The sequence below is a fragment of the Mus pahari genome, chromosome 5 (assembly GCF_900095145.1).
Source record: "Mus pahari chromosome 5, PAHARI_EIJ_v1.1, whole genome shotgun sequence".
Classification (NCBI taxonomy): Eukaryota; Metazoa; Chordata; class Mammalia; order Rodentia; family Muridae; genus Mus; species Mus pahari.
Window position 1 is genome coordinate 60,853,811 of NC_034594.1, and position 24,354 is coordinate 60,878,164.

The 24,354-nt window shown below is 38.9% G+C and overlaps 1 protein-coding gene across 18 annotated transcripts in view; it reads left to right on the forward strand.

The window, feature by feature from the left end:
- Window positions 1-220: 220 nt before the first annotated feature.
- Mff (mitochondrial fission factor) overlaps window positions 221-24,354 on the forward strand; it is a 28,769-nt gene continuing 4,635 nt past the window's right edge. Inside the window, exons 1-9 of one of the 18 annotated variants that reach the window (XM_029538519.1) lie at window positions 240-415; window positions 2,701-2,809; window positions 4,675-4,895; window positions 6,545-6,714; window positions 11,724-11,815; window positions 13,366-13,440; window positions 18,162-18,320; window positions 21,887-21,919; window positions 23,503-23,562. In XM_029538519.1, coding sequence (XP_029394379.1) covers window positions 4,715-4,895; window positions 6,545-6,714; window positions 11,724-11,815; window positions 13,366-13,440; window positions 18,162-18,320; window positions 21,887-21,919; window positions 23,503-23,562 — 770 coding nt within the window. In that variant the 5' untranslated portion in view covers window positions 240-415; window positions 2,701-2,809; window positions 4,675-4,714. Of the gene's footprint in view, window positions 416-2,700; window positions 2,810-3,463; window positions 3,729-4,674; window positions 4,896-6,544; window positions 6,715-11,723; window positions 11,816-13,365; window positions 13,441-18,161; window positions 18,321-21,886; window positions 21,920-23,502; window positions 23,563-24,354 lie in introns of those variants that run through there. The other 17 variants (XM_029538522.1, XM_029538515.1, XM_029538514.1 and 14 more) reach the window with 17 other exon arrangements.

Here is a 24,354-nt window from a genome sequence, read left to right on the forward strand (position 1 = left end):
CAAATTCGCGGGCCACCATAAGAATTTTTATTCAGGCGTTCCTTTAAAACAAGTCACCAGTTTACCTGCAAACTCTCCTAAAGATCACAGAGTCTAGAAATCCTCAACAGGAATCACCTGAGCCTGGAGTACTTTGCCCACAACAAAAATGGCTCCTCGTCGCCCTCTCACGAACCTGCATGCAACATCCGCCCTTCCTTTGTCACATGACCAGGAACCTACTTCCGCTACGGCTCCTGGAAGGGGCCAGTCCTGGCCGTTCTCGCGTCTGTCCCGGCCCGTCGCGGCCGCTCCGCCGCTTCTTTGCCCGGGCGCCTCGGTGCGCTCGGTCAACGGCCTCTGCGAGTGCTCACCCGAGCGCCCCGGTGCCGGCGAGCGGCGACCCTCTCTCCGGGAACTCTCCAGCAGGCCCAGGGTGAGTGCTCTAGTCTCCCCAAGCGGGGCTCCGGGCCTAGCGCCGCGGCAGTGGCACCCCCCTCCGGGCTGGGCGGAGCGGCCCCGGCCTTGGCCCGGCCTCAGGGCCCTGCCCTGTAAATATTTGGGACCGGCTTCTTCGCCTTTTCTACCTTCGCCTCTTGTTCTGTGGAACAAAAATCGAATTTTACTGACAAAACGAAAAACACCTATTAGTTTGGGGTTAGGACACGGAAGGAAGCCTGTGAGCTTGGATCTGGGCTTTTTCGGCATCTCTTCCACGGGCCCGAGCATCTCGCAGTTTGACCTTGAGTCTGTCGCGTTAAAAAGTAACTCTTTGTTTTTTGTAAAATCCCTATAACTAGAGAAAGGCCTTTGGGAGACCCGAGGCTGGCCATAGCATCCTTGCTCGCTGGTGGCGTTGCGGGCTATACCCCCGCACTCCACGCCAAGCTGGGGTCCAGGTCCCCCATAGCCCCTGACCTCCATTTGCTAAAAACTTGTCATTGCAAAACAAGCAAACAAAAAGAAAGAAAGAAAAGAAAAGAAAAGAACGTCCCAGTCCCACTAGCTCAGGAGCAGGGCGCATTCTCTGGGAAGAGCAGCGCTGTCTCTGAATTGGTGGCGCTCTCTAATTCCAGAAGAATAAAGCTTGTGCCCAATAATGCTAAGCAAGCCTCCCACAGGGAGCCAGTGAATGGGGATGCCCTTTTCCCCAGGTGAGAAACATTCCTTTCTCCCTCAGTCGCTTTGGCTACTAATGAGATTCCCCGAGGAAAAACCTTTAGGGAAAGTAGGACCATTGAGCCCTATTTAGTATTCTGAGCGTGCAACTAGATTGTTTGAGGAGGGGTGTGTGTGTGTGTGTGTTTATGTGGAGAATGGGTTGTCTTCGAGGACCTGTGACTTGAGATAGCTCCTCAATGGTGTCTCTGAGTATACACTTTTTTACTGAACTACTGGGAGGAACTGTATTAGCTCCCTTTCTGTCTGATAAGGCTGCCTCATTTTAGATTTACAAAGTTTCTTCTGTTACTCTCTCTTTGCTGTTGTGACATTTTTGTTGTTAATAGATACGGGCGGGGGGTGGGATTGGGGTTCTCTTTAGTAAGTTTTTGAGTTTATAAAATTCTAGATGTGAGCCCCCTGGCATATGTCTACCCAACAGAGATCCTGTAGAATCTCTCCACTCTTAATTTCTACAGAAAGTTTTTATGTTATGTGATGCCGTTTGCCAGCTCTTGCTGGTGTTTCCTGAGCTTCTCGGGGCCTTTTGCAGAAAGTCCTTGCCTGTGCCTGTGCATCTTAAAGGTTTTGCCTGTTTGTCTCCAGCAGACTCAGAGTTTCAGCAGGTCTTAGATTAGACCTTTGATTCACTTCAACTTAAGTTTTTTTAATAGCTTTGGTTTTGTTACATATGCTTATATGCATACAGCAAGTTTATGGTTCAAAGGTAGTGAATATTAATTAAGGTTAAATATTCCCTTAAAAATAGATTTGTGTTTTTAAAAATGAAAGCCAACCTAAAGAAGAAATTGAGTGTAATGTACGGGACCCTGATGAAATTGGAAGACATTGCTAATGTTTGGGTGTGGCCTAGAAAGTGGGTCTGTGGTATCAGATAGGTGTCTGAGGGAGGTTCATCTCAGGGTATACAACAAGCATGTAATGACAAAAAATGTGGGATTGAAACCTTTGCCCCAAATTAAGTTTATTTGTTACCAAAGTACTATAGAATGGGTTTCTCCGTGTAACCCTGGCGGTCCTGGAACTCACTCTGTAGACCAGACTGGCCTCGAACTCAAAAATCCGCCTGTCTCTGCCTTCCAAGTGCTGGGATTAAAGGCGTGCGCCACCACTGCCAGGCTAGTACCATAGTTTTAATGAGGAAAAAAAAAAATTAGGTCCTCCTCTGTTTTATTGAAACATACAATCTAAAAACTGAGGCAGTAGTATTGTCTTAATACAGTCCTCATGTTGTGGTAACCAACTATAAGATTATTATTGTTGCTAGTTCATAACTGCAATTTTGCTATTGTCATGAATTGTATTGTAAAGTCACTCAACAACCATAGGGGTCGAGACCCTCAGGTTGAGAGCTGCTGCCTTACATGGTGACTAGTCTGTTCTAAGACATTAAAATTTGGTACTTTTGAAGTTCTTTGTTTATTCTTTTGTTTATTAGTATAAAGTTGTATATCTTTGTGGCTTTTATTTAAAGATTTTCTAGCTAAGCTCCTAACAATGTTATCATCTAGTTTCTCAGTCACTGTTGTTCTCCCTCAGGGATAAAAGTGGCTCTCAATCTAGCACATGTGCATTGGAGCAATTTAAGGAGTTAATATGAAGCACAGAAGCAGATAGTGCCAAATAGCAAGCCTGTTGTTTCACATTTGTAAGTAAAATTTTCTCTTTGTCTCTGTTTTCTTAGTCTTTAAGCCATCTGTATGTGTCAGTTCCTTAAAAAGCAGACATTTGTGCAAAAGGAATGAAATAAACTAGTTGACAGTCACAGTCCAACTATGCTTAGCGCACTAAACAGTCCCCAAGGAGTATACTCGTAAGGTATAGAGTATGTTTCTTACTTTGTTTGTTTGTTTTTTAAATTGATGATGAAGACATCTATATTGCTTTAACCTTAGTTTACAGAATAACTGTGTCTCAGCACAAAGATATTTGTACTGTCTTTGGTGCTATATTGCTCTTGACTTATAATGTGCTTCTCAAGGAATTTAGTGTAACTTGGCCTCCTTTTCAGAAAACCATCACTTACACATCAAATTTTTAGGCAACCTCAATTACATTTACTTTTACCCTTTTACCTTGTATTTTCGTGGTGACTTTTATAACCTATTGGAATATGGTTAGAGGAGTTCTCTGGTAGTCTTCCTTCTCCCCATCTGACAACACATTTGTTTTATGTAATGATGGAACTTTCATTTACCCTGATTGCAAAATCATGAAATGGGGACTGTCCTTCAAGTTATCTTTCTGACTATGAGGTACCGTAGAGTGACAGTTGAAACATTTAAAATATGGTTTCTCAAACGGAGCCATTTTAAGTCAATCACTACCTTTATTCATAGTTCTCTTATAAAATGACTTGTTGAAATACTGATTTTTATTCTTTCTTTTTTACAGCTGGAAAAGCAGTGTCCGTGTTGTTATGTACACCTCCAAAAACAGTTGAGCTCTGTAGGGAAGTGTTGTGTAAAGTAAACACCAGCAGGGTAGCAGTGTCCATAGCTATTGTAGACGTGTATCTGCTCTGTTAAAATGAGTATGAAAACGGGCAGTGAGACATCACTAGGAAGGTCAGTGACATTTTTTTCAGTTGAGCTGGTATTATAGGTTTGACAGACAGTAGCTTCAAAGCTGCTTGCCATAAGCTAGTCATACGTTTTAATGCTTTCTTAGCATTTTTTATTTGGGGGCAATCATGCTTTCAACTACATCTCCCTGGAGTCATGGATCCCTCTCTTAATTTAGAAGCTCACTCAGTGCATTTGAACTATTTTTTCCCTCAAAAGATATTTGATGCTTCTCAAAACTATGTGTATAATAAATACAAATTTAAATATGGGTTAAGAATGTGAACATTTAACCGCACAAAATGAATGTGTACATTAAGGGCTTATTGGTATAATCCATGTATTTGGTATTCATTGGATCTCCATCAAATTCATGTTCAATAAGAAGTTTTGATTTGCATTTTGTGATTTTTGAGGGGGCTTTTTTTTTTTTAAATTAAGCCTTAGCCTTACTTACCTTTGGAGTCAGAGTAACTGCGTTGTTATTAAGTCCAGGCGAGGTTCTCCCACATAATTAGGGGTTTTTTTCTTTGAAGTTTTAGAGATTGAACCAGGGCTTCATGCATGTTAGGGACGCACTCTACCTCTGAACTATACTCTTAGCCTCCTGAGTAGGAATTTTTAATTTTATTTTAGGCATTTTTGAATTATAAGGAGCAATGCATGTGTGCTTGCACACAGAGAATGTTTGTGTGTGCATTTGTGTTGCAATTGTATAAGACTTTAGAAACTTGCTCCTTATCGATATCTTCAGGGTTTGTTTTCAGATGATAAGTCTGAAGCTTTATGTTGAGAAAAGTGCTTTGTTTGATCTTTTATTTTCCTTCTACTCACAAGTGATGAGAGGGTTCCTTTTGCTCTTTCTGCTGTAAGGTATTCTGACATCACTGCATAGAGGAGACTGACATCAACACTCGGTTATCCTGATCTTAACATTTTCCTTCTGTAGGGTGAGTGGGGCGGCATTTCCTTCTCCCACTGCTGCTGAGATGGCAGAAATTAGTCGAATTCAGTATGAAATGGAATACACCGAAGGTATTAGTCAGCGAATGAGGGTCCCGGAGAAATTAAAAGTAGCACCACCGAATGCTGACCTGGAACAAGAGTTCCAAGATGGAGTTCCAAATGCCAGTGTGATAATGCAAGTCCCAGAGAGGATCGTGGTTGCAGGTATCTCACACTTGATTCAAAGTCTCACAATATAGCTTTGTGTTGTTTATTCTTATAAACATTTTAGGTTTTTCAAAATATTATTGAAAAAGGTATTTTCACAAGTTTTAACAAGTATATGTAACCCCCACAGTCCAAAACAGAATGTTATTGTCACCTTGGAAGACTTCTCGTAGTAGCCAGATGGATCTCCTTTCTGTACCTAGACAATAGTTCTGTCTCAGAATCGCCTCTAAATAGAGCCCTACACCCGACTCTGCTCTGCCTGGCTTCTTTTGCTAAGAGTAATTTTTTCCTTCTATGTTTTTTCATGTGCATTCTAGGAAAATGCTATCTCACTGAGCTCTATTTACAGCCCTCTCTGCATTTTTCATTCATGAGTCAGGGATTAAGTTTCCTACCCTGCCCTTGAATTTGCCCTGCAGACCTGTCCATGCCTGCCATCCTTCTGTTTCAGCCTTCTGAACTGCTCAGGGTATAGGCCTGCCCCACCAAACCCAGGTTAACTCCTCACCTTGGTTTTATGCTGGACAGAGACTTAGTGCACTCAGGAGGCCCTCAGGATCCTCCCACCTTGGCTCCTGAGTGCTGCAGTTGCAGGCTGGGCTTGCTTGGCTAGTGTGACGATTTTTGAGATTATTCCACATTGTTGCAAGTATTACCTGTTCATTCCAGCTAACTGCTAAATAATAATAACCTGCGTGGGTACATTATCATTGGTTTATCCATTCATATAGTGGACATTTGTGTTGTTTATGTCCTGAGATTCATAGGATGGAGTGCATATGACTATTCATGTACAAACTTTTAGGAGGACATACACCTTCATATCTCTAAAAGGGAAACGGCTGTCTGATGAGTTACATTTAACTTTATCAGATGTTGACAGATTACAAATGGTGTGCCAGGTTTCTTTTCTGTCTGTGACATTTGAGAGTTTTAGTTGCTTTATATCCATTTCCCTGCTAATTGAAAGTTTTGAACATATATGCATGTGCTTTTCTGTTTATTTATCTGTTACTTGACTAGGCAACTTACAAAAGTGACGGTTTAGTTAGACTATGGTTCCAGAGGGATAAGAAGTCCATCACTGTCATTGTGGGGAGGCATGGTACTAGGCAGGCATGGTGGCTGAAGCAGCAAGCTGAGAGCATACAACTTGAACTGCAAGGCCAAAGCAGATACAGAATGACAGAGAGACGGGGACAGAGAGAGACAGAGAATGAACACTGGGAATATAATAAGGCTTTTTATCTCAAAGCCCCCCACCCCATACTTCCATCTCCAACACCCCTGCATCCAGAACTTCCCAAATGGCATCATCAACTGGGGAACAAGTGTTCAAGTGACCAAGACTACAGGAGACACTTGTCATTCAAACCATCACATTTTGAAGCATCTATTCAAATGTTTTGCCAATTTGAAATGTTCAGTGTTGTAAGAATTTTTTATAGACTTGGAAACAGGTTGTTTGAGTTGCTTGTTTTGGACATACATGATAATTTCTGTACCATGATATTAAATATTTGTTAAAATGTCAAAAAGAAACTATTGCTGTCAGTAGGTTGTAATGCAAATCTGGCAGGATTAAAAAACATCATTGTGAAGTCACACACACACACACACCCTTTTTTCTTTTCTTTTCCTAGGAAATAATGAAGACATTTCATTTTCAAGACCAGCAGATCTTGACCTTATCCAGTCCACTCCCTTTAAACCTCTGGCACTGAAAACACCACCACGCGTGCTCACACTGAGTGAGAGACCACTAGATTTCCTGGATTTAGAAAGACCACCGCCAACTCCTCAAAGCGAAGAGGTAAGTAGAATTACCACTGCTTACGTTAGAAAGTTAGAGTTCAGTGATTAAGCATACATTAACTTAAGATGATGGAAGCTTTCCATATGGCAATTATTAGTTGATTTCACAATTCCCCAAATAAGGTCTTATGGGTTTGTTTGTTGGCTTGTTTGTTTGTTTTCCTAATTTAACAGTTATGTGGTAGGAAAGTGAAAATCTTGGAGCAAGTATTGCTGCCATTCATGTAGACTTAAAGGGAGAGCAGCTGTAACTGTCATGCCTGTAGTGATGCAGACAGAGTCTCAAAGTTTTTGTTGTGTTTTTGATCTCTGTAGTGTTGAAGACTGAACCAGCACTTGAACGTGCTAGGCAAATGCTTTACCACTATGTTCCTGGGAAAGGAAATTTTGTACTAGGAAATAATGAATGTGTCTTTCTATTATAAAATCTACAAGGCTAAGAAAACTGTTTTCTTCTGACACTACCTAGTCCTGCTGCTTGATGACAGGTTTCCACTGAATTGGTAACATTATGTCACTATTGATGTAAATTGGGTGGAAAAATGGATATAAAAGGTATTAACAGTGGAATTAAAGTCTCACCAGTGCCATTGATTTGAGACCAGTATTGAAGTTTCTGTTCTTAAATACAATATGCAAGCATATTTTTATCAAAATTGGCACTCCTTTGTCTGCCTTGATTTTTCCATGTAGTCCTTTTCAAAGAGCAGGCATGTAAACAGGGTTGGTGTGATTCCTAGTACTGGGTCATGCCAGGTTTTTTGTTTTGTTTAGTTTTGTTTTTTAATTTTTTATTATTTTCTTTATTTACATTTCAAATGCTATCCCAAAAGTTTCCTATACCCCTCCCCCCACCTCTGCTCCCCTACCCACCCACTCCCACTACTTGGCCCAGGCCTTGCCCTGTGCTGGGTCATATAAAGTTTACAAGACCAAGGGGCCTCTCTTCCCAATGATGGCTGATTAGGCCGTCTTCTGCTACATATGCAGCTAGAGACACAAACTCAGGGGGTACTGGTTAGTTCATATTGTTGTTCCACCTACAGGGTTGCAGCCCCCTTCAGGTCCTTGGGTACTTTCTCTAGCTCCTCCATTGGGGACCCTGTGTTCCATCCAATAGCTGGCTGTGAGCATCCACTTCGGTGTTTGCCAGGCACTGGCATAGCCTCACAAGAGGCCGCAATATCAGGGTCCCTTCAGCAGAATCTTGCTGGCATGAGCATTAGTATCTAGGTTTGGTGGCTGATGATGGGATGGACTCCCGAATGGGGTAGTCTCTGGATAGTCCATCCTTTCATCTTAGCTCTAAATTTTGTCTCTGTATCTATATCCTTTCATGGGTATTTTGTTCCTTATTCTAAGGAGGAATGAAGTATCCACCCAGTGGTCATCCTTCTTGGTTTTCTTCTGTTTTGCATAATGTATCTTGGGTATTCTAAGTTTCTGGGCTAAATTTCATAAATTCATTGTTTTTTATGGCTGAGTAGTACTCCATTGTGTAAATGTACCACAGTTTCTGTATCCATTCCTCTATTGAGGGACATCTGGGTTCTTTCCAGCTTCTGGCTACTATAAATAAGCATGCCAGGTTTTTAAGTTTAGTTTCTGCTTAGGTAATTGAAGTGATGTGCTGATAGGTGCCAATACAAAAATCCTGAGTATTTGCTTATAGAAAAGCACTACATTTGAGTGTTAATTATGGTTAAAAATTGTCAAGTAACTTGTAAATTTTTTTACTTGCAACCATTTTTTGAGATTCTACATTGCAAGAAAAAAATAAATAATAATACCCTGCCCTGGGGAAATTTTCCATCTGCATAGTCTCAGAAGGACAGTAGGATGAGGTGATGAGAAGACATTGTTACACACAGGAAGAAATCAGTGGACTCTTTCAGTATGTGTGCTTACTAATTTTACATCAACTAGACACGGGTTAGAGTCTTCTGAGAGGAGGGAACCCCAATTGAGGAAATGCCTTCAAAATCTTCTTAAGGCAAGCCTGGAGGGCATTTTCTTAATTAATGATTGGTGGGGAGGGCCCATCCCATTATGGGTGGGACCACCCCTAGACTGGTGGTCCTGGCTTCTATAAGAAGCAGGCTGTGAAAGCCATGAGGAACACGCCTCCATGTAAGCAGCATCCCTCCATGGCCTCTGCATCAGCTTCTGCTTCCAGGTTTTTGCCTGCCTGAGTTCCTGTCCTGACTTCCTTAAGTGAACTGTGATGTGGAGACATAAGCTAAACAAACTCTTTCCTCCCAAACTTGCTTTTGCTCGTGGTGTTCCATTACAGCAGTAGTAACCCTAACCAAGACATTATGTCCAATGTTTACCAATATTTGAAAGGCACTTCTAGACAAAAACATTGCTTGGTAATTCTTCATACTAGAATTAATAAAGAGCTGTACAATAAGCCACACGAATGGGGCCTGAAACTTCACGCCTGAGTCATGACTATTCTCGGGGTTTTTAGAGTAGATCCGGCTGAGTGGCTCAGGAGGCAGAGGCTTTAACACGGATGCAACATCTGAAAAGGAACTTCCCTAGGCAGTTCAGGCCAGTGTAAGCTCCTTCAGAGGATATGAAAAGAAGGCTGCAAAGAAGAGTTAGAGATTATGCCTGTACAATTTCATACCGCAAAAATATGTTCAAGCTAGAGATTTGGAACCCATCATATCCTATCTGTTAAGCAGTAGTATGCTTTGAAAAGATTAGCTATAATTGCCAAAAGCTTTTGAAAACTTCACTGAAATACAAAGAGAAACCAGACTCTATAAGACGGGTTGCAATATAGCTTTTGCTGAAATTAGCTATTCCTGCCTCAAAGAAGAGTACTATAATGTCAGCCATTTGTAATAAGCCAGAAGAGCCCTGAACCCCAAATATAGCCAGAAGTGCCAGGTGATCTAGAAGGAGCAATGTCAGTTGGCCTATGTAAGCCATGTCCCAATTTTGGAAGACAATTAAAGAATTAATGTTTTCAGAAAGGGAAATTTTTGTTCAACCAGCTTAAACCTAAGCTGTCAAGTGGCATCCACAGGTGCCAAGTTCTGCATCAGTTTTGTTCACATGTACAGCCAGAGAGATCAAGGATTAGGAGAAACTATATCCAGCTAAAGCAGACATAGATTACACATAGAAAGTAGTGGCCCTGGAGGTTGAAGATAGCACAGAAAGCTATGGATGTCTGTCAGAAAGGTAACCTGGCAAGCAGTAATTCAAAGCAGCAGCAGGAGGTTATCAGAGTCCTGGAGGGGCCCAATATAATTGATAAAACCATTTTGAGAATGAGAAGCAGAAGACCATACCTGACCTGAAATATAACAAGCCACTCTAATGTATCCCTGAACTTACTGATGATGATGAAGACTCCCAGGTACTCTATAAATGCTCCAGTATGTCCTGCAGTGGCTTAAACAAAATCAGAAAACTCACAGATATGAGTTTCTCTCCATGAAAAGAGGAGCTGGGAGTACAGAAGCAGAAAAGAGCAAATTTTAAAAAGAACAGTCTTTGTAGTTTTATACCGTACACATATAAACATGGATGGTGCATTGGTGTACACACACATTTGTTGTTTAGTTACCGTATCATGCCCTGGTACAAGAATTTCTCTTGCCATAATAAAACACCATGACCAAAACAACTTGGGGAGTAAAGGGCTTTGTCATTCACAATTCCATATAATAGTCCATCATCAAAGAGATCAGATCAGGATTTGACAGGAGCTAATACAAAGGCCATGGAGGTATGCTGATAATTGACTTACTAAGGCTCACTTAGCCTGCTTTCTTGGAGTATTCAGGACCAGCAGCCTGAATTATTATTTGCGAATAATCATGTATAAGTGAGTTTAAATACACTGTAGGGGACTATTAATGCATGTATACATCTTCTGTCTGGTCTTGTCTGCTATATAGCGAGACACAAAAAAACTTGTGGGCCAGCTTCCTGGAAGTAGCCTGGAGCTAAGGAACTTTTCCTTTCCATATTGCCATGTGGAAAAGCTATTCTACTTCAAAGAAAGCAGCCATGACTGATACAGCAGGCAGGAAGGCAGACAGGCAGGCACCAGTCAGATCCTTATCACCAATATAGTAGTACTACTCACTATATATAAATAAAATCGACTTGCTCATGGGGTGTTACATTTTTCATATTTGTGGGTTAATTTTAAAAGGTTCTTGCAGAAGGCCCCAGATGTCTGTGTTATCAGACAGGCTTCCCCTCAGTGTTGTTTTAGCACCCAGTCCTTCCTTGTTGTTTACTTGTGCTCTGACTGTGTGTACTATGACCTTGAATGGCTATGTCTGTAACTAAATAGGTACAGATGTTTTTCTTGTCATTATTCCTTAAACAGTAAGGTATCATATCTATTTACACACCATTTACATCCTTATATACCAATAGTATATACCATAAGTATAGAGATGTAGAGAAAGATATGCAAACTATTATACCATTCTGTGCAAGGTACTTGATAAACATCCCATAATTAACTGTATACTGGAAAAGTTTTCTATGGATTTCTGTAGTCTTCTACAGTTTTTTTTCTATAATTTTCTACAGAAAAGTTTCTATAGAGAGGAAAGGACAGTTTTACTAACCAAGATTGATATTTACTTGAAAAGAAACTAGAATAGGTTTTCTTTAGAAGCAGACACTCCTGAATTTATGAGCATTATAATGAGTATGGGACCTGTGACTGGGGAGATGACTCCTTAGTAAAGAGCTTGCTGTGTATGCATGAGCACCTGGGTTTGAGCCACAGGGCTGATACACACACACACACACACACACACACACACACACACACACACACACAGTGGAGGGAGAAAAATTAACAAGTCTTACCTGTCCATAATGACCAGGCTTTGCTTCTGGGTTTGCTTTTCTTAGCTCCTTAGTTTTGTGAGTAGCCTTGGACGGGGTGGGTCCTTTGTGTTTTTTATGCAAAATAGCCTCTAAGCTATTTAATCCTGTTCTTTCCCTTTACTTGCACCTTAGCAGATCCGAGCAGTTGGAAGGCTAAAAAGAGAGCGTTCTATGAGTGAAAACGCTGTTCGCCAAAATGGACAGTTGGTCAGAAACGACTCCATGTGAGTAGAACCTGGCATTGTATCAGTATAGATCTTCTGTATCTTGTCTGTACGTATCTCTTCTAAATAATAATTATAGTTTTTAAAATGTGTTTTACAGTGCTGGAAGTCACTTTGTACTAGTCATAAAATCTGGCAATTCTCTTCATTGTGAGTTTTTTGTCCTGTGTTTCTCTTCTGTGTGTCTGGCACTTTTATGTAAAGTGAATAGTCTTTCTAATTCACTTTTGGTCTGTTTTCATGAATTCATTGGAAACTCTCCATGATGTCAAACATCATGTTAGCTTCTCTGGGAAGCCATGACAATTAGCGGCGATGACAGTCTCCTTTGAGAGTTTACAAAGTAACAGGAGCACAGTACCACTACATTCTTACAGGGTACCATATTGAGGTGTAGTTTAGACCTGGCTGTACGGTACAGTGATGTAGAATGGGCCCTTATGGCAGCAGAGCATAAATAGTCAGAGTTGGAAGAAGCCTAATGAGCACATTCCCTGGCATCTGTAACCAGTCAGTGAGGTTCTATCTCAAATGTAAAGTTTTGCTTACTTTGTTGAAACTCCATTCTCTTACATTGGATGTAAGGGAAAGCTGTGGGGGCTTTGATTGCGCGGAGAGTCTCTCACAGTGGCTGTAGTTATTCTAAACAATCACATATGGAGAAATTGGGTTAAAATAAATATGTTTCCTACATGAAAGACTGAAGGCTCAACCATTATTAACCTGATTTTTTTTTTTTAATAGTTGAATGTATGTTTTCCTAAGGTTTCTAGATGCCAGATATCAACAAACCTATAAAACTCGATTTTCTAAAACTGTTTCCAGGCATGCAAACAGTAAAAAAAGACTCCACAATGTATTCTTACGGCTAATGTGGGTTAAAAAAACAGCTCTAATTCAATATTTTCTACTTGTACTGTGTAGTTTTTGAGGCAGCAGAATCTTCTAGTAGGCTTTCCTGCTATTTTAAGTTGTGATTTGCTGTTTAGGGCCATAGTTGACCTTTTATATCATTAAAATGAAAGCGTGGTTACTTCAGTATTGTATCACCTTTTCACAAAGTAGATAGTGTTGATGACTGAGTCTGGAAGGAGGTAATGGAAAAGGCTGTGTAAGGTCTAAACACCAGTGGTTGATGAACACGTGCTTTTCTTTTTTTCTTTAAATTGCCTTCATGGTGGTTTCTAGATGTCTAATAAGAACAATCTTGATATTAATAAAGGTTTGCTCATTCTTCTCCTATCATTAATTTTATAATTTATAATTGAGTTTCTATTTAAAGTGTTCTGACTTTTAGACTGATTATGAACCATTATGCATGAACTGTTGTCTGCCTCCACTCTGGTTTATTCCTCAGCTCAAGAAGAGAGGTGCGAAAGAGCAGGGACCTGGGCCTTTGCTTTCTTAATTACTTTAAAGAGGCAATGAGGTTGATTGTTGTTGCCTGTTGGCACAAAAATGAATTGTGACAGTAGAATCGTGTAGCATTTTATTTGTTATTTTAAAAAAAAAAAGCTGAATATGTAAAAGAAGCATAATTATTATTTAAGGTGGCACAGATCAGATTCTGCCCCAAGAAATAAAATTTCAAGGTTCCAGTCATCGATTTCTGCACCGGAGTACACGTAAGATTTTATCTGCTCTACTTTACCCAAGTAGGGTTGCTTTAATTCTGCAGGCTTATGTTAGTACTAACCCATGTTACCGTGTAACTGACATGTAATACCCTAACAGTCTGTTCTAGAACTTCCTCGGGATTTCTCAAACTGTCAGGATATACTTAGTAAATGGGGTTGATGGAACAACTAAGGAAGTTTTATATGGTTTGAATATAGGTGAGAGGAAAATGAAATCATTTCTGCACACAAAGACCAAATCTTTTTCGTTTTCTGTATTTTGCTTTCGTTGGCCTCTGAGTTCTTTGCAGATTACACTTAGCAAGGGTCAGCAATCCAGATCTTTTTACATTCAGCATTTTTTCCAGTTTAATTTTAATCCAGAGAAAAATGAAGTCTTAAGTATGGTTTGTCATTGAAGTTGGTTTGGTTTGGTTTGGTTTGGTTTCCCTGTAGAAAATTATGTTTGGAGCCATCTTCTGAGATCACTAAACCCTTGTTTTCTATAACTATGACAAACAGGGTATGAAAATGACTGCCCACTCCTGACAGTGGAACATTTTGGTATGAAGTGTAATAGTTGAAGCAGCATATGCAAGCCTCTAGGTTCAGCACTTGGCCTCCACAGCACACGCACATGCAAGTGAAGAGTGAGTGCTGTTCCCAGACAGCATGAAACCACACTAGTGGCCAGTGACTCCTGCCTTGCTCTGGGCCATTAATGTGCTACTAGGACTCAATAAATTGCTTCAGTTATAGGACAGCAAGTTACAGTTCTCTCTAATATTTAGAGTCCCAAAGAGGCCAGGTGTGGTAGAAGAAAGTAGATCTCTTGAAGGCCAACCTTGATATACATAGCTAGTTTCAGGTTAGCTAGGATTGTATGCTGAGACATTGTTCCAGGGGCAAATATACATAAATACATAAATGTCCCAGAGAAATAGTTTGTTTTTTCAATAAAAATGTTTTTTTTGGCTTTTTGTTTTGTTTGTTTACTGCTTTTTCAGAGGCTAGTTCTCGGCAAAGGCATTAAGCCCACAGTTTGAGAACCATCATTCTTATGAAAGCCTGGGGAAAGAGAGCTCTCCTCCTTTGAATTTTTCTCTTAATAGCTTGTGCCAGTCACTGATTTTCATTGAGTTCTAACCAGCCATTGTTTACTTAACCCTTATGTGGAGGAATCTGTGAGCATGAGGCAGAACTGTTACTAATGAAATGCCATGGTAAGCACGAGTGCTTCTGCAGATGTTGTTAAACTATTTAAAAACTAAACTTGACATTTTGCTGTTTTATAACAGTTTTTATCAGTCCCTTCCTATTAAGTTATGTATAAGACCATCTCTAATTAAACACCTGCTCTACATGCCTTGCATTATGTTTCTATATTTTACAATAGCTGACTTGTCCAAATTAAACAATGGAAACAAGTAGGTAACTAGGCCTTGGTTTGCTAGTGAGTAGACGGGTGAATACCAAACTCTCCCTCCACTGTTGACTACAACAGAGGACCTGACTTCTGTTAGAGTGCTTACATTGTTTTTCTTTGTTGTTTTTTCAATGAAATTTATTGGTTAAAATGTATTCAGGAGTACTAAAGTTAAATTATTTTCCTAATTTAGATAAAAATAGCTAAATTACTGTCTCTAATTAAGATAATTTTGTCACCTTACAGTGTAAATTAATCAGTTTACAGGTAACCCTGTTCTGTTTTTGTTGTGTCTAGAGGACTGCTATGTAGATGAAAGAAAAGTTAAATTTCCTACCAATCTTTGAAACTTTAATTTTTTTATTTGATCAAATATCTTTAATAGTATTGATACTGATAATGACTTGATCTGTGGGCTGTAGCTCGTTAGAAGATGGACTTCTTGGCATGTTTAGTCCCCTGGGTTTTACCCCTGATGCTGGGGGAAATTTTTTAAAGGTATTCTTGTTTTGCAGAACTTAATGTCATTTCAGTATTCTATATAAATAGTTCTATTAAGTTAAGGGTTAAGGATCATAGAAGTTTTTTCTTATGACTGAATCAACATTTCATATGATCGTAGAATCTTAGAATTTGAAGAGATATGTAGATTTTTTAATTTTAAATTTATTTTTTATTTATTGGTTTTCCTGATATGCATTAAAATTCATCATTAGGAATATAATGGGTACCTGTAGATTATTTTAGAATCAAACCTTCTGTTCATTCTATCTTGAGCATTCTTTGCCATTTATCTGAAGCTAGTTTATGTTTATTTTATAAGGTGACCACTTCATTTCGTGTGTGTGCTTTGAGGTTCTTTCTCCTTCTTTCATTTCTTGCTTTGTCTTTCCCTCCCTCCTTCCATCCCTTCCACCTGCTCACCTCAGGCATGCTGAGTAAGTACTGTACCAGTGTCCTCAGCCTACTTCTGAATTTAAATAATAAATAACTTTTTTCTATTTTAATGGACAAAAATTCATTAAACTTTAGTATAAATTCAGAATCCATCCATTGATATTGTTACTTGAAGATTCAAAATACTAAAAATAAATAATTTGCTCATTCTACAACTAGGTTACTTGTTAATATGATACACAAAAATGTTCTTTGTTAATCCTAGAATCAAAAAACGGTACTAATTTAAAACTTGCTTAATGAAATTTAGCCAGTTTTGCTGGTAGTGTTAATAAAGTGTATTTTTTCCAAACCTATAACCCAGTGGAAGTGGTATGCATTGTAATTTCCTTCCTCCTTTGTTATAGTCTTGGTCTCTTTCCATCTTTATCAGACTCTCTGTCCCTTTGTTTCAGCTCCAAAGGGGAAGAGTGACTTGATTAGGGTTTTCTCTCCTATGAGCCTCACCTCACTCCCTCATCCCACTTCCCAGTATCTTCAGGATGCTAGTAAATAATGACCCAGAACTTAAGTTTACAATCCTGTCCGTGGTGACATATAACAAGCATGAGCTCAGCCTGCACGCAGGCGCTTCAGGTCTTTGTTGTTGTGTCTAAAGGATGTATAAGTGCAGACCCACACTGGACTGCATTCCAGCCACTCTGGTTTTCACTGTTGGCTGTTCTTGGGCCCTGCCCCCAGCTAGTTTATTTAGGGTGTTTATTATGGAATTTGCCAAGTCCTATGGATCAGATTATACACTAACTTTTTATATATATATATATATATATATTTTTTTGTATGTATATATGATTATACATTGATGTGTGTGCATGTGTGTCTGGAAAAAATATATACATTTATGTATATATGTGTATATATATGTATGTATGTATATATACACGCGCGCGCGCACACACACACACACACACACACACACACTGATATCTAAAAACTTTAGTTTGTCTTGACATCATTAGGCTTTGTTTTAGTATTTGTGTATGTGCCAAAATTTGGCATAGATTTTTCTCTTCTAAGTAGTCTATGGAAAGCACAATTTTTATATTTATTGTACCTTTCTCTTTAGTTCATGAAGACACGAAAACTTACTCATAAAGTTAGGGATTTTGTTTCATTTTTGAAACTGAGGGTATTAAGTGACAGTAACTGTCCTTTCAAAAAAAATCCTACGTTTTAAAATTTTAGTTTCCAGACTACTGTGTGTTGGGGGGGGGGGGATATTACGTAGAAAAATTTTCATGTATACTGCTATTCATCAAGGTTCTGCTTTTTTCTTTTGAATATTTTACACAGAATGTAAGATTAGTCTAGCCATGGTGGTCCATGCTTTTAGCTCCTGCTGAAGCAGAGGTAGGTAAATCTCTGTGAGTTTGAGGCCAGCCAGGGTTACATAATGAGACCCTTCTCAAAAGCAAAACAAAAATTAAAAACTATTAGCCTCGTACTTTGCTCTTTGGAATTATTGAACCATCATCTTAGAGTCATGGTCTTCTTTCTGTAATAAGGACACATCTCACATCCATGTGCCAGTCAATGTCTCAGGCTTCACTATTAAACAGCTCTCTAAAGATACCAACACAGATGCCAAGTATTTAGGCCAGAACTGTACAAACAGCTTCATGTAAATGTGGTCAGCGCACCAAAAGAACTTGTGAATCTCAACTCTTACATGAAGGAATAATTCAATTATTTGTCACTCAGAAGCCAAGAAATAGGTGCTCATCTGCCATCATGATAACTTAAGCACCCTTGTCTTCCTTCACTGTATTCTCAGACCTGGGAAGTTTCATGTTTCAGAAATTAAGGTAATTAAGTTAAACAGTCAAAATGTAACTACAGTTTTCTGAGGTTTTGCTTTATCATTTAATTCATTTCTCGTAAACTTAGTTTGCCTCGTTGTCTTTGTGAAGTATTCGAAATGGTGTCTTTATGGAATCGTGCTGGATTCATGTGTTTAGATCTACATAACAGAATTCAGAATCTCACTGTGTCATCCGTAAGTCATGTGATGGATAGGTGTTTGCTTACTGAATTGCCATGTATGTATAACACTGACTAAAGAATGCTTCCTTTCTCCATACAAGCCCTGGGCGCAATGATTGCTGGATTCTTTCTCTCCAAGTTGTTCCTTCTGCTCAGATTGATACTTAAAATTTCTTACCTACAAGTGCTATGTCATAGCTGCTTTTTAAAAACAGAATTTTTTAACACCTTCTGTTTGTTCTCTTGGGATAGATTAAGGGTGGGAAATGTGGGCAAGAACAGAGATGACAAACTGCTCTGCTGAAGTTTCATGAAAATCTGACTTGAGTGTTTTTCTCTTCATTTGCTGTGCTTATGTGAACAGTGTGACACCATCACCACCACAGGCTCGGGTCTGTCCTCCCCATATGCTACCTGAAGATGGAGCTAATCTTTCCTCTGCCCGTGGCATTTTGTCGCTTATCCAGTCTTCTACTCGTAGGGCTTACCAGCAGATCTTGGATGTGCTGGATGAAAACCGCAGGTGATTGGTCAGCAGTGGCCTTGCCACTTTGTTGCCTATGTTTTGGCTCCTTATTTAGTGGACTGTGGTGTTGTCTTTTCTTTGCTCCTTTCAGTCTCTCTCTAAGATGCAATGGTTTGAAGTGGCTTGCTTGCTTTCTTTTAATTTGAAATTATTGTCCAAAATTCACATTTCACAAGATTATAACTTTCCCTCAGTTGTGGAAGATACTTAGTCTGTACAAAGGAAATGTAACAACTTTTTTTCAAAGGCTTTGCTGACTTATTCTAAGTGCTTGGTTCCACTTGGAAATATGTTAAAGGGACTGCTGGACTGAGTGTGGCATCTGGAACTGAAGCATACTACTAGTCTTTAGTCTTAATTTACCTACACTAGGGATAGGGGTGAGCTAATAAAGCAGGTAGACAGTGTTGCAGTAGCTCCTGATACACCCCTGTCCACTGTGGATTCTAGGCCCTTGTGAGAAATTCTATGTTCTGTTACCATTTTTTGGATGATAATGCTGTGGTTTTTAGTATATTCATAGATAATACCTCACTTTTGAACATCTTCAAGTAGTATCATTAGAATTACACTTCAACTTGTTTAAACAAGAAATTTTTTCCCCCAATCACTTAAAATACTTTTGTTCTTTGCTTCATTACCTTACAGTGTTTTAAAAAGAGTCCCAGAATTTTGTTGAAATCCTATGAGAAAGTCAAGCTTCACTCCAGCTCTACACAGTGGTCAGTGGTTGTGAGGGTCAGGGCTTCAAGATTTGTTTTCTTCTTATTAGACTGTTAGTGTTTGCATTTTTCATGAAATCCCAATTCTTAACTTGGTGTGTCTCTGGCTCACTCAAAACAAATTTGTCCTTGTGCCTTTAGTCCTGGCAGGCCCAGCTCTTCACCTGCACCACGAGTGTCTGGACTACTCACGTTGTTGAATCCAGGGCCTTCTCTGTCTCCCTAGGTGACTATAATGCTGTTTATTTGGGCCATTGAACATCACACTATAGTGAAAAAGGCTTTGAGGCCTGTGGATCAAAAAGGAATATTAAATACTGGGCATGTTTATGTATGTATGTATGTATTCATAGATATACTTTTACAGTTGTGGTTTATTTCTTTTCCTCCAAGGATTTAGAGTCCCGTTTTTTGCTCTCTGAAACTTCATGAACCATGGCTGTTTGACAGCAGTAAGCAGGAGCAGAGTTCAGAAGAAACAGTGCAAATATAGGGAATCTCTCAGACTCATTCTTAACTCCTCCACTAAGCAGCTGACTGCATGTTGGCCTTAAGTATATAAACTGTCTCTTCTCTGGGCCTCCTTTTCCTCATCTGTTAAGAAGATGAGAAGGTTATACTGGTTAGAAGGTTGGCTGGTTAGATTCTTGTGACAAGTCTTCTGCCCTTCACTATTATTTCAAATGTGGGCTAATGTCTCAGATTATTTTCCTGGTATAGTAAGAAATCCTTGGAGGTAATGAGCAGAAAGCACCTGGCCCTAAGAGTGAAAATTGGTAAAGACTGTTTCCACCTTTCTTTCTCTTTCAAACAGTTTTTTTTTTTCCCCACCAGATAACTTTTTTGTTATGACCACTCCTTAGGAGAGATCATGTCTGATGCTATTGTAGTGAAAACATATGAAGGAAAAATGATTTCCACGTGTTCTGTAGGTGCAGTCATGGGCAGATGACAGGTACAGTCCTACCTCCTGGCAGCACATCCACGACTCAGATGCAGTGATACGGAACTTGCCGAAGTGGAGGGTTTTTTGTTTTTGTTTTTTTCTGTGTGGTGGAAAAAAGTTGTCTAAAGTTCAAGCATTCAAATTCTGAAATATTACCGATATAAAATTTGTATATTTTTACTATGAAAAACTATTTGAAATACTAGGTGGATTTTTTTTTAATTTTTACATTATAGTATCTAATGACTTTGAATTTATCATATTAACCCAAATAAACTTTCTGAAATCCAAGAAAGAACTGAGTGTGGTGGCTCACACCTTATGCCCAACACTTGGGAATCTGAGACAGGAGACTTGCTTTGAGCTCAAGGCCAACCTGGAGTATAGAGTAAAACTTTGAGTCAAAAAAGCAAGGAAGATCTGGGCATGGTAGCACATGCCTTTAATCCCAGCAGCGCTCAGGAGAAAGAGTCGCATATGTGTGAGCTCCAGGCCACTCAGAGCTATGTGACTTCTACATACAGTCCATGACCTTGGATTCCAAGAGGGAGGTTCTCCTTGGCCTGGCCAGGGCTTTCATTACTGAAAAAGTTTGGGTTTTGTTTTGTTTTGTTTTAATTGTACAAAGTTTTATCAGAATTTTAAATGCCTAACCAACTTTTGTTTTTACTATGGAAAAGTTTGCCTTGATTTTTCAAAGAAATTGGAATGTGAAATTTGGATAATGTTCTTGCATGATTATAAAATAATCCCGCTTATACAGTGTTGAGTGCATTTGTGTTCCTTGCTCTTCACCTTTTTTTCTTTTCTGTTTTATTGTTCTTGGCTATCATGCTAATGCAATATCTTTGCACTTGGGGACTGTACATTATTATAGCGAGTTTAAACCAAAACTATTTGTCAGAAAAAGCAAGAGTTTTCTGGGTTTTTTTTTATTGTAAAATAACATATTCCTAGTTTCTCAGCATAAGAACTTTTAGTATGTAGGTTAAGGAGCACTGTCCACTGCACTGGATTTTCTGTTTCTCTGGTGAACTTGGTGTAGGTAATCTAAACAGAGTTAGGCATGAAAACCAAGTGACTTACTTCTAGGTGATGTTACAAAGCTCATACATACAATTTAGTGCTGTACATTGAGAAAACTGACCAAAAAAACATCAGGAAGGAGTAACAGGTGTTCTTTGCCAGTTGGCAGCAGTGATACACTGTTAAGATTTGTCCTTTGCTGGGCAGATATTCCCATCTCTTCTATCATTGTTAGAGCTGCACACTTCGTACCCAGTGTAAAATACTAACATCTTGTAAAGATGCTTAGTCTGTTCCATATAAAACATTACTAAGCATTAATATATGAGTTGTGCAGAAGCTTTATTTGGAGAGATGGTGGCTTGATTATTTTTAGTTTTTCATTAGCAAGGTATACTAGTTTTTGAATGAGTGGAATAAAAAACCAGTGTGTGAATGATTTATATTTTTGGCAAGTATCCATAAAATTTGTAACATGGAAGACTACAGTTCATACAGTATCTGTTATAACTTCTTCTTCTTAGAAATGTTTAATTCTTGATCCTCCAATGAATCTGTTTAATTACTGTAATAGTTGATAATTTTGTAAAAAAGAAATGCATTCTTTTAATTTAGACCATTTACTTACTCAGAAATGTCAGTATACAAATTAAATTGTATAGCCTAAAAAAAAAAAATGGGTAGCCTTAGATTTTCTTCCCTTTTGTGATTCTAATTACAAGATACACTATTGAACAATTTCTTTTAACATTAAGTATGTAGAAACATACTTAACATTAAGTGTGGTAGAAACTGGTGCTTGAATGAAGTTTCTAATTTTTCCAAATATTTGTCTAATTTACTTTTATATTATATGTATCAATTGCCAGTGTGAGAAGACAAAATGAGATACGTTATGAAAGGTAACTGTATTGTTTTCTCGCTCTGCATTTGTAAAGGAAATCTCTGTGGTGGAGTGCAGTCAATATGGCAGATCATTTTGGCCCTATTAATACACACTTTAAAAAAACTTGAAGAAGCACACAGGAATGGCTCATTTCATTGGCCATTCTTATATTTTTATAACTTAACTACAGTGTGTAGTTTTCCTTATTTCATAAACTAGATGTTAGTAAGACTTTAAAACCTATCTGAAAAAAAATATGCAATTCATCCATGTTCTATAGCAAGCAAAATGAGCCAAACATTTCTCCCCCTCGGGTTTCTTAATCCCTTGTATTCTGGGCTCCAGAAATATCCCGAAGTAATGGTAGTCACTCTAAAGCATATAGAAACTCAATGTTAAATTTTTCCTCTATTAACTGAGTTGGTTTGTTTTGAAGTCATTTTAGATTTGTGGAGATCAGTTGAAGTGCTTGATTATCAGTGAATAGGCCCCAGCTTTGATCCCCAGCACCACAGGAAGTAGGGTATAGAGGCAGGAGGATCAGAAGTACCAGAGTCTTCCTCAGTTCCACAGAACCTGGGACCAAACTGTGCTAAATCTGACCTTGTGTCAAAAAAAGAAAAGGAAAGGGAAGGGAAGGGAAAAGGGAAAAGGGAAAAGGAAAGGAAAAAGGAAAGGAAAAGAAAGAAAAGGAAAAAGAAAAAATGAATTAAAAACAGAAAGGAATTAGTTTCTATTCTACAGCTGTAACTATGTCAGACAGGAATGTGTTTCTAGACCCTGTGATGATTGTCATACTTAGATTGAGGCAAACCTGATCAGGTACTTAGAGAATATCCCTAATATATGGACCTTCTCATCTTTCTGATTAGTAAACATAGATTTAGAATCTGTTGATTTTTAGCAAATTTAATTGGAAGGGTTCCAGCTGACCCAGGTAGAGCTGATATCCTCTCTCAGCAGTGCGTGTACTGAGACAAAATGACGAGCCCCACAAAGTTTTCCAGTGCACCTCGGTCCTCATGCAGCAGCCCTGTATGTCACTCCTGGTTGTCTCAGGCTCCACGCATGCACTCACAGACTGCATGTCTGTAGTCTCACCATCTGTTCACAGCTCAGTGTTGGGATGAGACACAGCTGCTTTAAGACATAAAGCTTATCTGACTAATCAGATTAATAAAGCTAGAGGGAAGGAATTGTGGGCAGTGGGTATCCTTTAAATGTCTAGTTTACACTTATGAGCAACCATGATCATGCAGGTGCTACTAACAGGTTCTAGATATGCCATGAAAGTTGCTAGTGGTTTTATTTTTCAACTGGAAAAGAGGAATTACATTTTTTTAAACAGCACCATATAGAATTATATGTTGGTGCTATTCTGTCATGTTTTCTCTCTTTTTAAAATTATGAAGTGTAAAAATTATTTAAAATGGGGAGGACATAAGAAACAAGGATTTTCAAAGCATTTGAGGGATATTATATTGTACTAAAGCATACAATATAATCCTATCTGACATTTATTTGTCTTGTTTTTGCTTTATTTTTGTACTTCTCTGTTTCCTGATTCTGTCTTGTGTCTTCTGCAAAAACCTGCCCTAGACCTGTGTTGCGTGGTGGGTCAGCTGCCGCCACTTCTAATCCTCATCATGACAACGTCAGGTAACTTTGGAGACTTTGTGATTACCAAAGAACACACAGACTTGATGGAGCTTGTATTGTGCAGGACATAATGATGCATGCCATAGCCGTGATTATATTTATGTATATAGCTTAGGCATCTGTAGCCTTCTCTTAGGAGAAATGTTGTGCTTTGCTAAGAACAGGGATGATAATTAGTCCTGACATTAGTCCACCAAAGTATGAGAACATTGTATAATAATAAAAATTATGGTTGGGTATTGTGGCACATGACTTTAATCCTAGCACTGAAGAGACAGAAACAGGTGGGTCGCTAAGATTTTTGAAGCCACCCTGATCTACATAGTGAGTTCCAGACTAGCCAGAGCTACATAGTGAGACCCTGTCTCAATACCCGCCCCCCAAAATTATGCCATAGTGATAAGAGCATCCAGTATACTTTATAGAAGTATTTGAGTAGCTTTATAGAGGATCATGCAAAAACAGAAAGTATAGAATCTTAAATCTTGTTTATGTCCATTAACTATTTTTATCACCTGTTGATTTGAGCCTTTGCTCTTATATTTGCCCTTTCCATACTATCAGATATGCTTAGCCTGACTCATATGCAAGGACAAGGAATGGCAATGTACAAGTGTGCTCTCAGGGGCCAGAACTTCAGGTAGTTGCCCTCCTTCTGCATGACACATACTGCTAATCAGATGCTGCCACTCTTATCTTTCAAGCCAGCTCTAAGGAGAATTGTGCTAATTATCCCAGCGGGATTTAAATAGGCAGCCTTGTTTCTCTTCTTTAGAAGAGGCAGGCATGTTC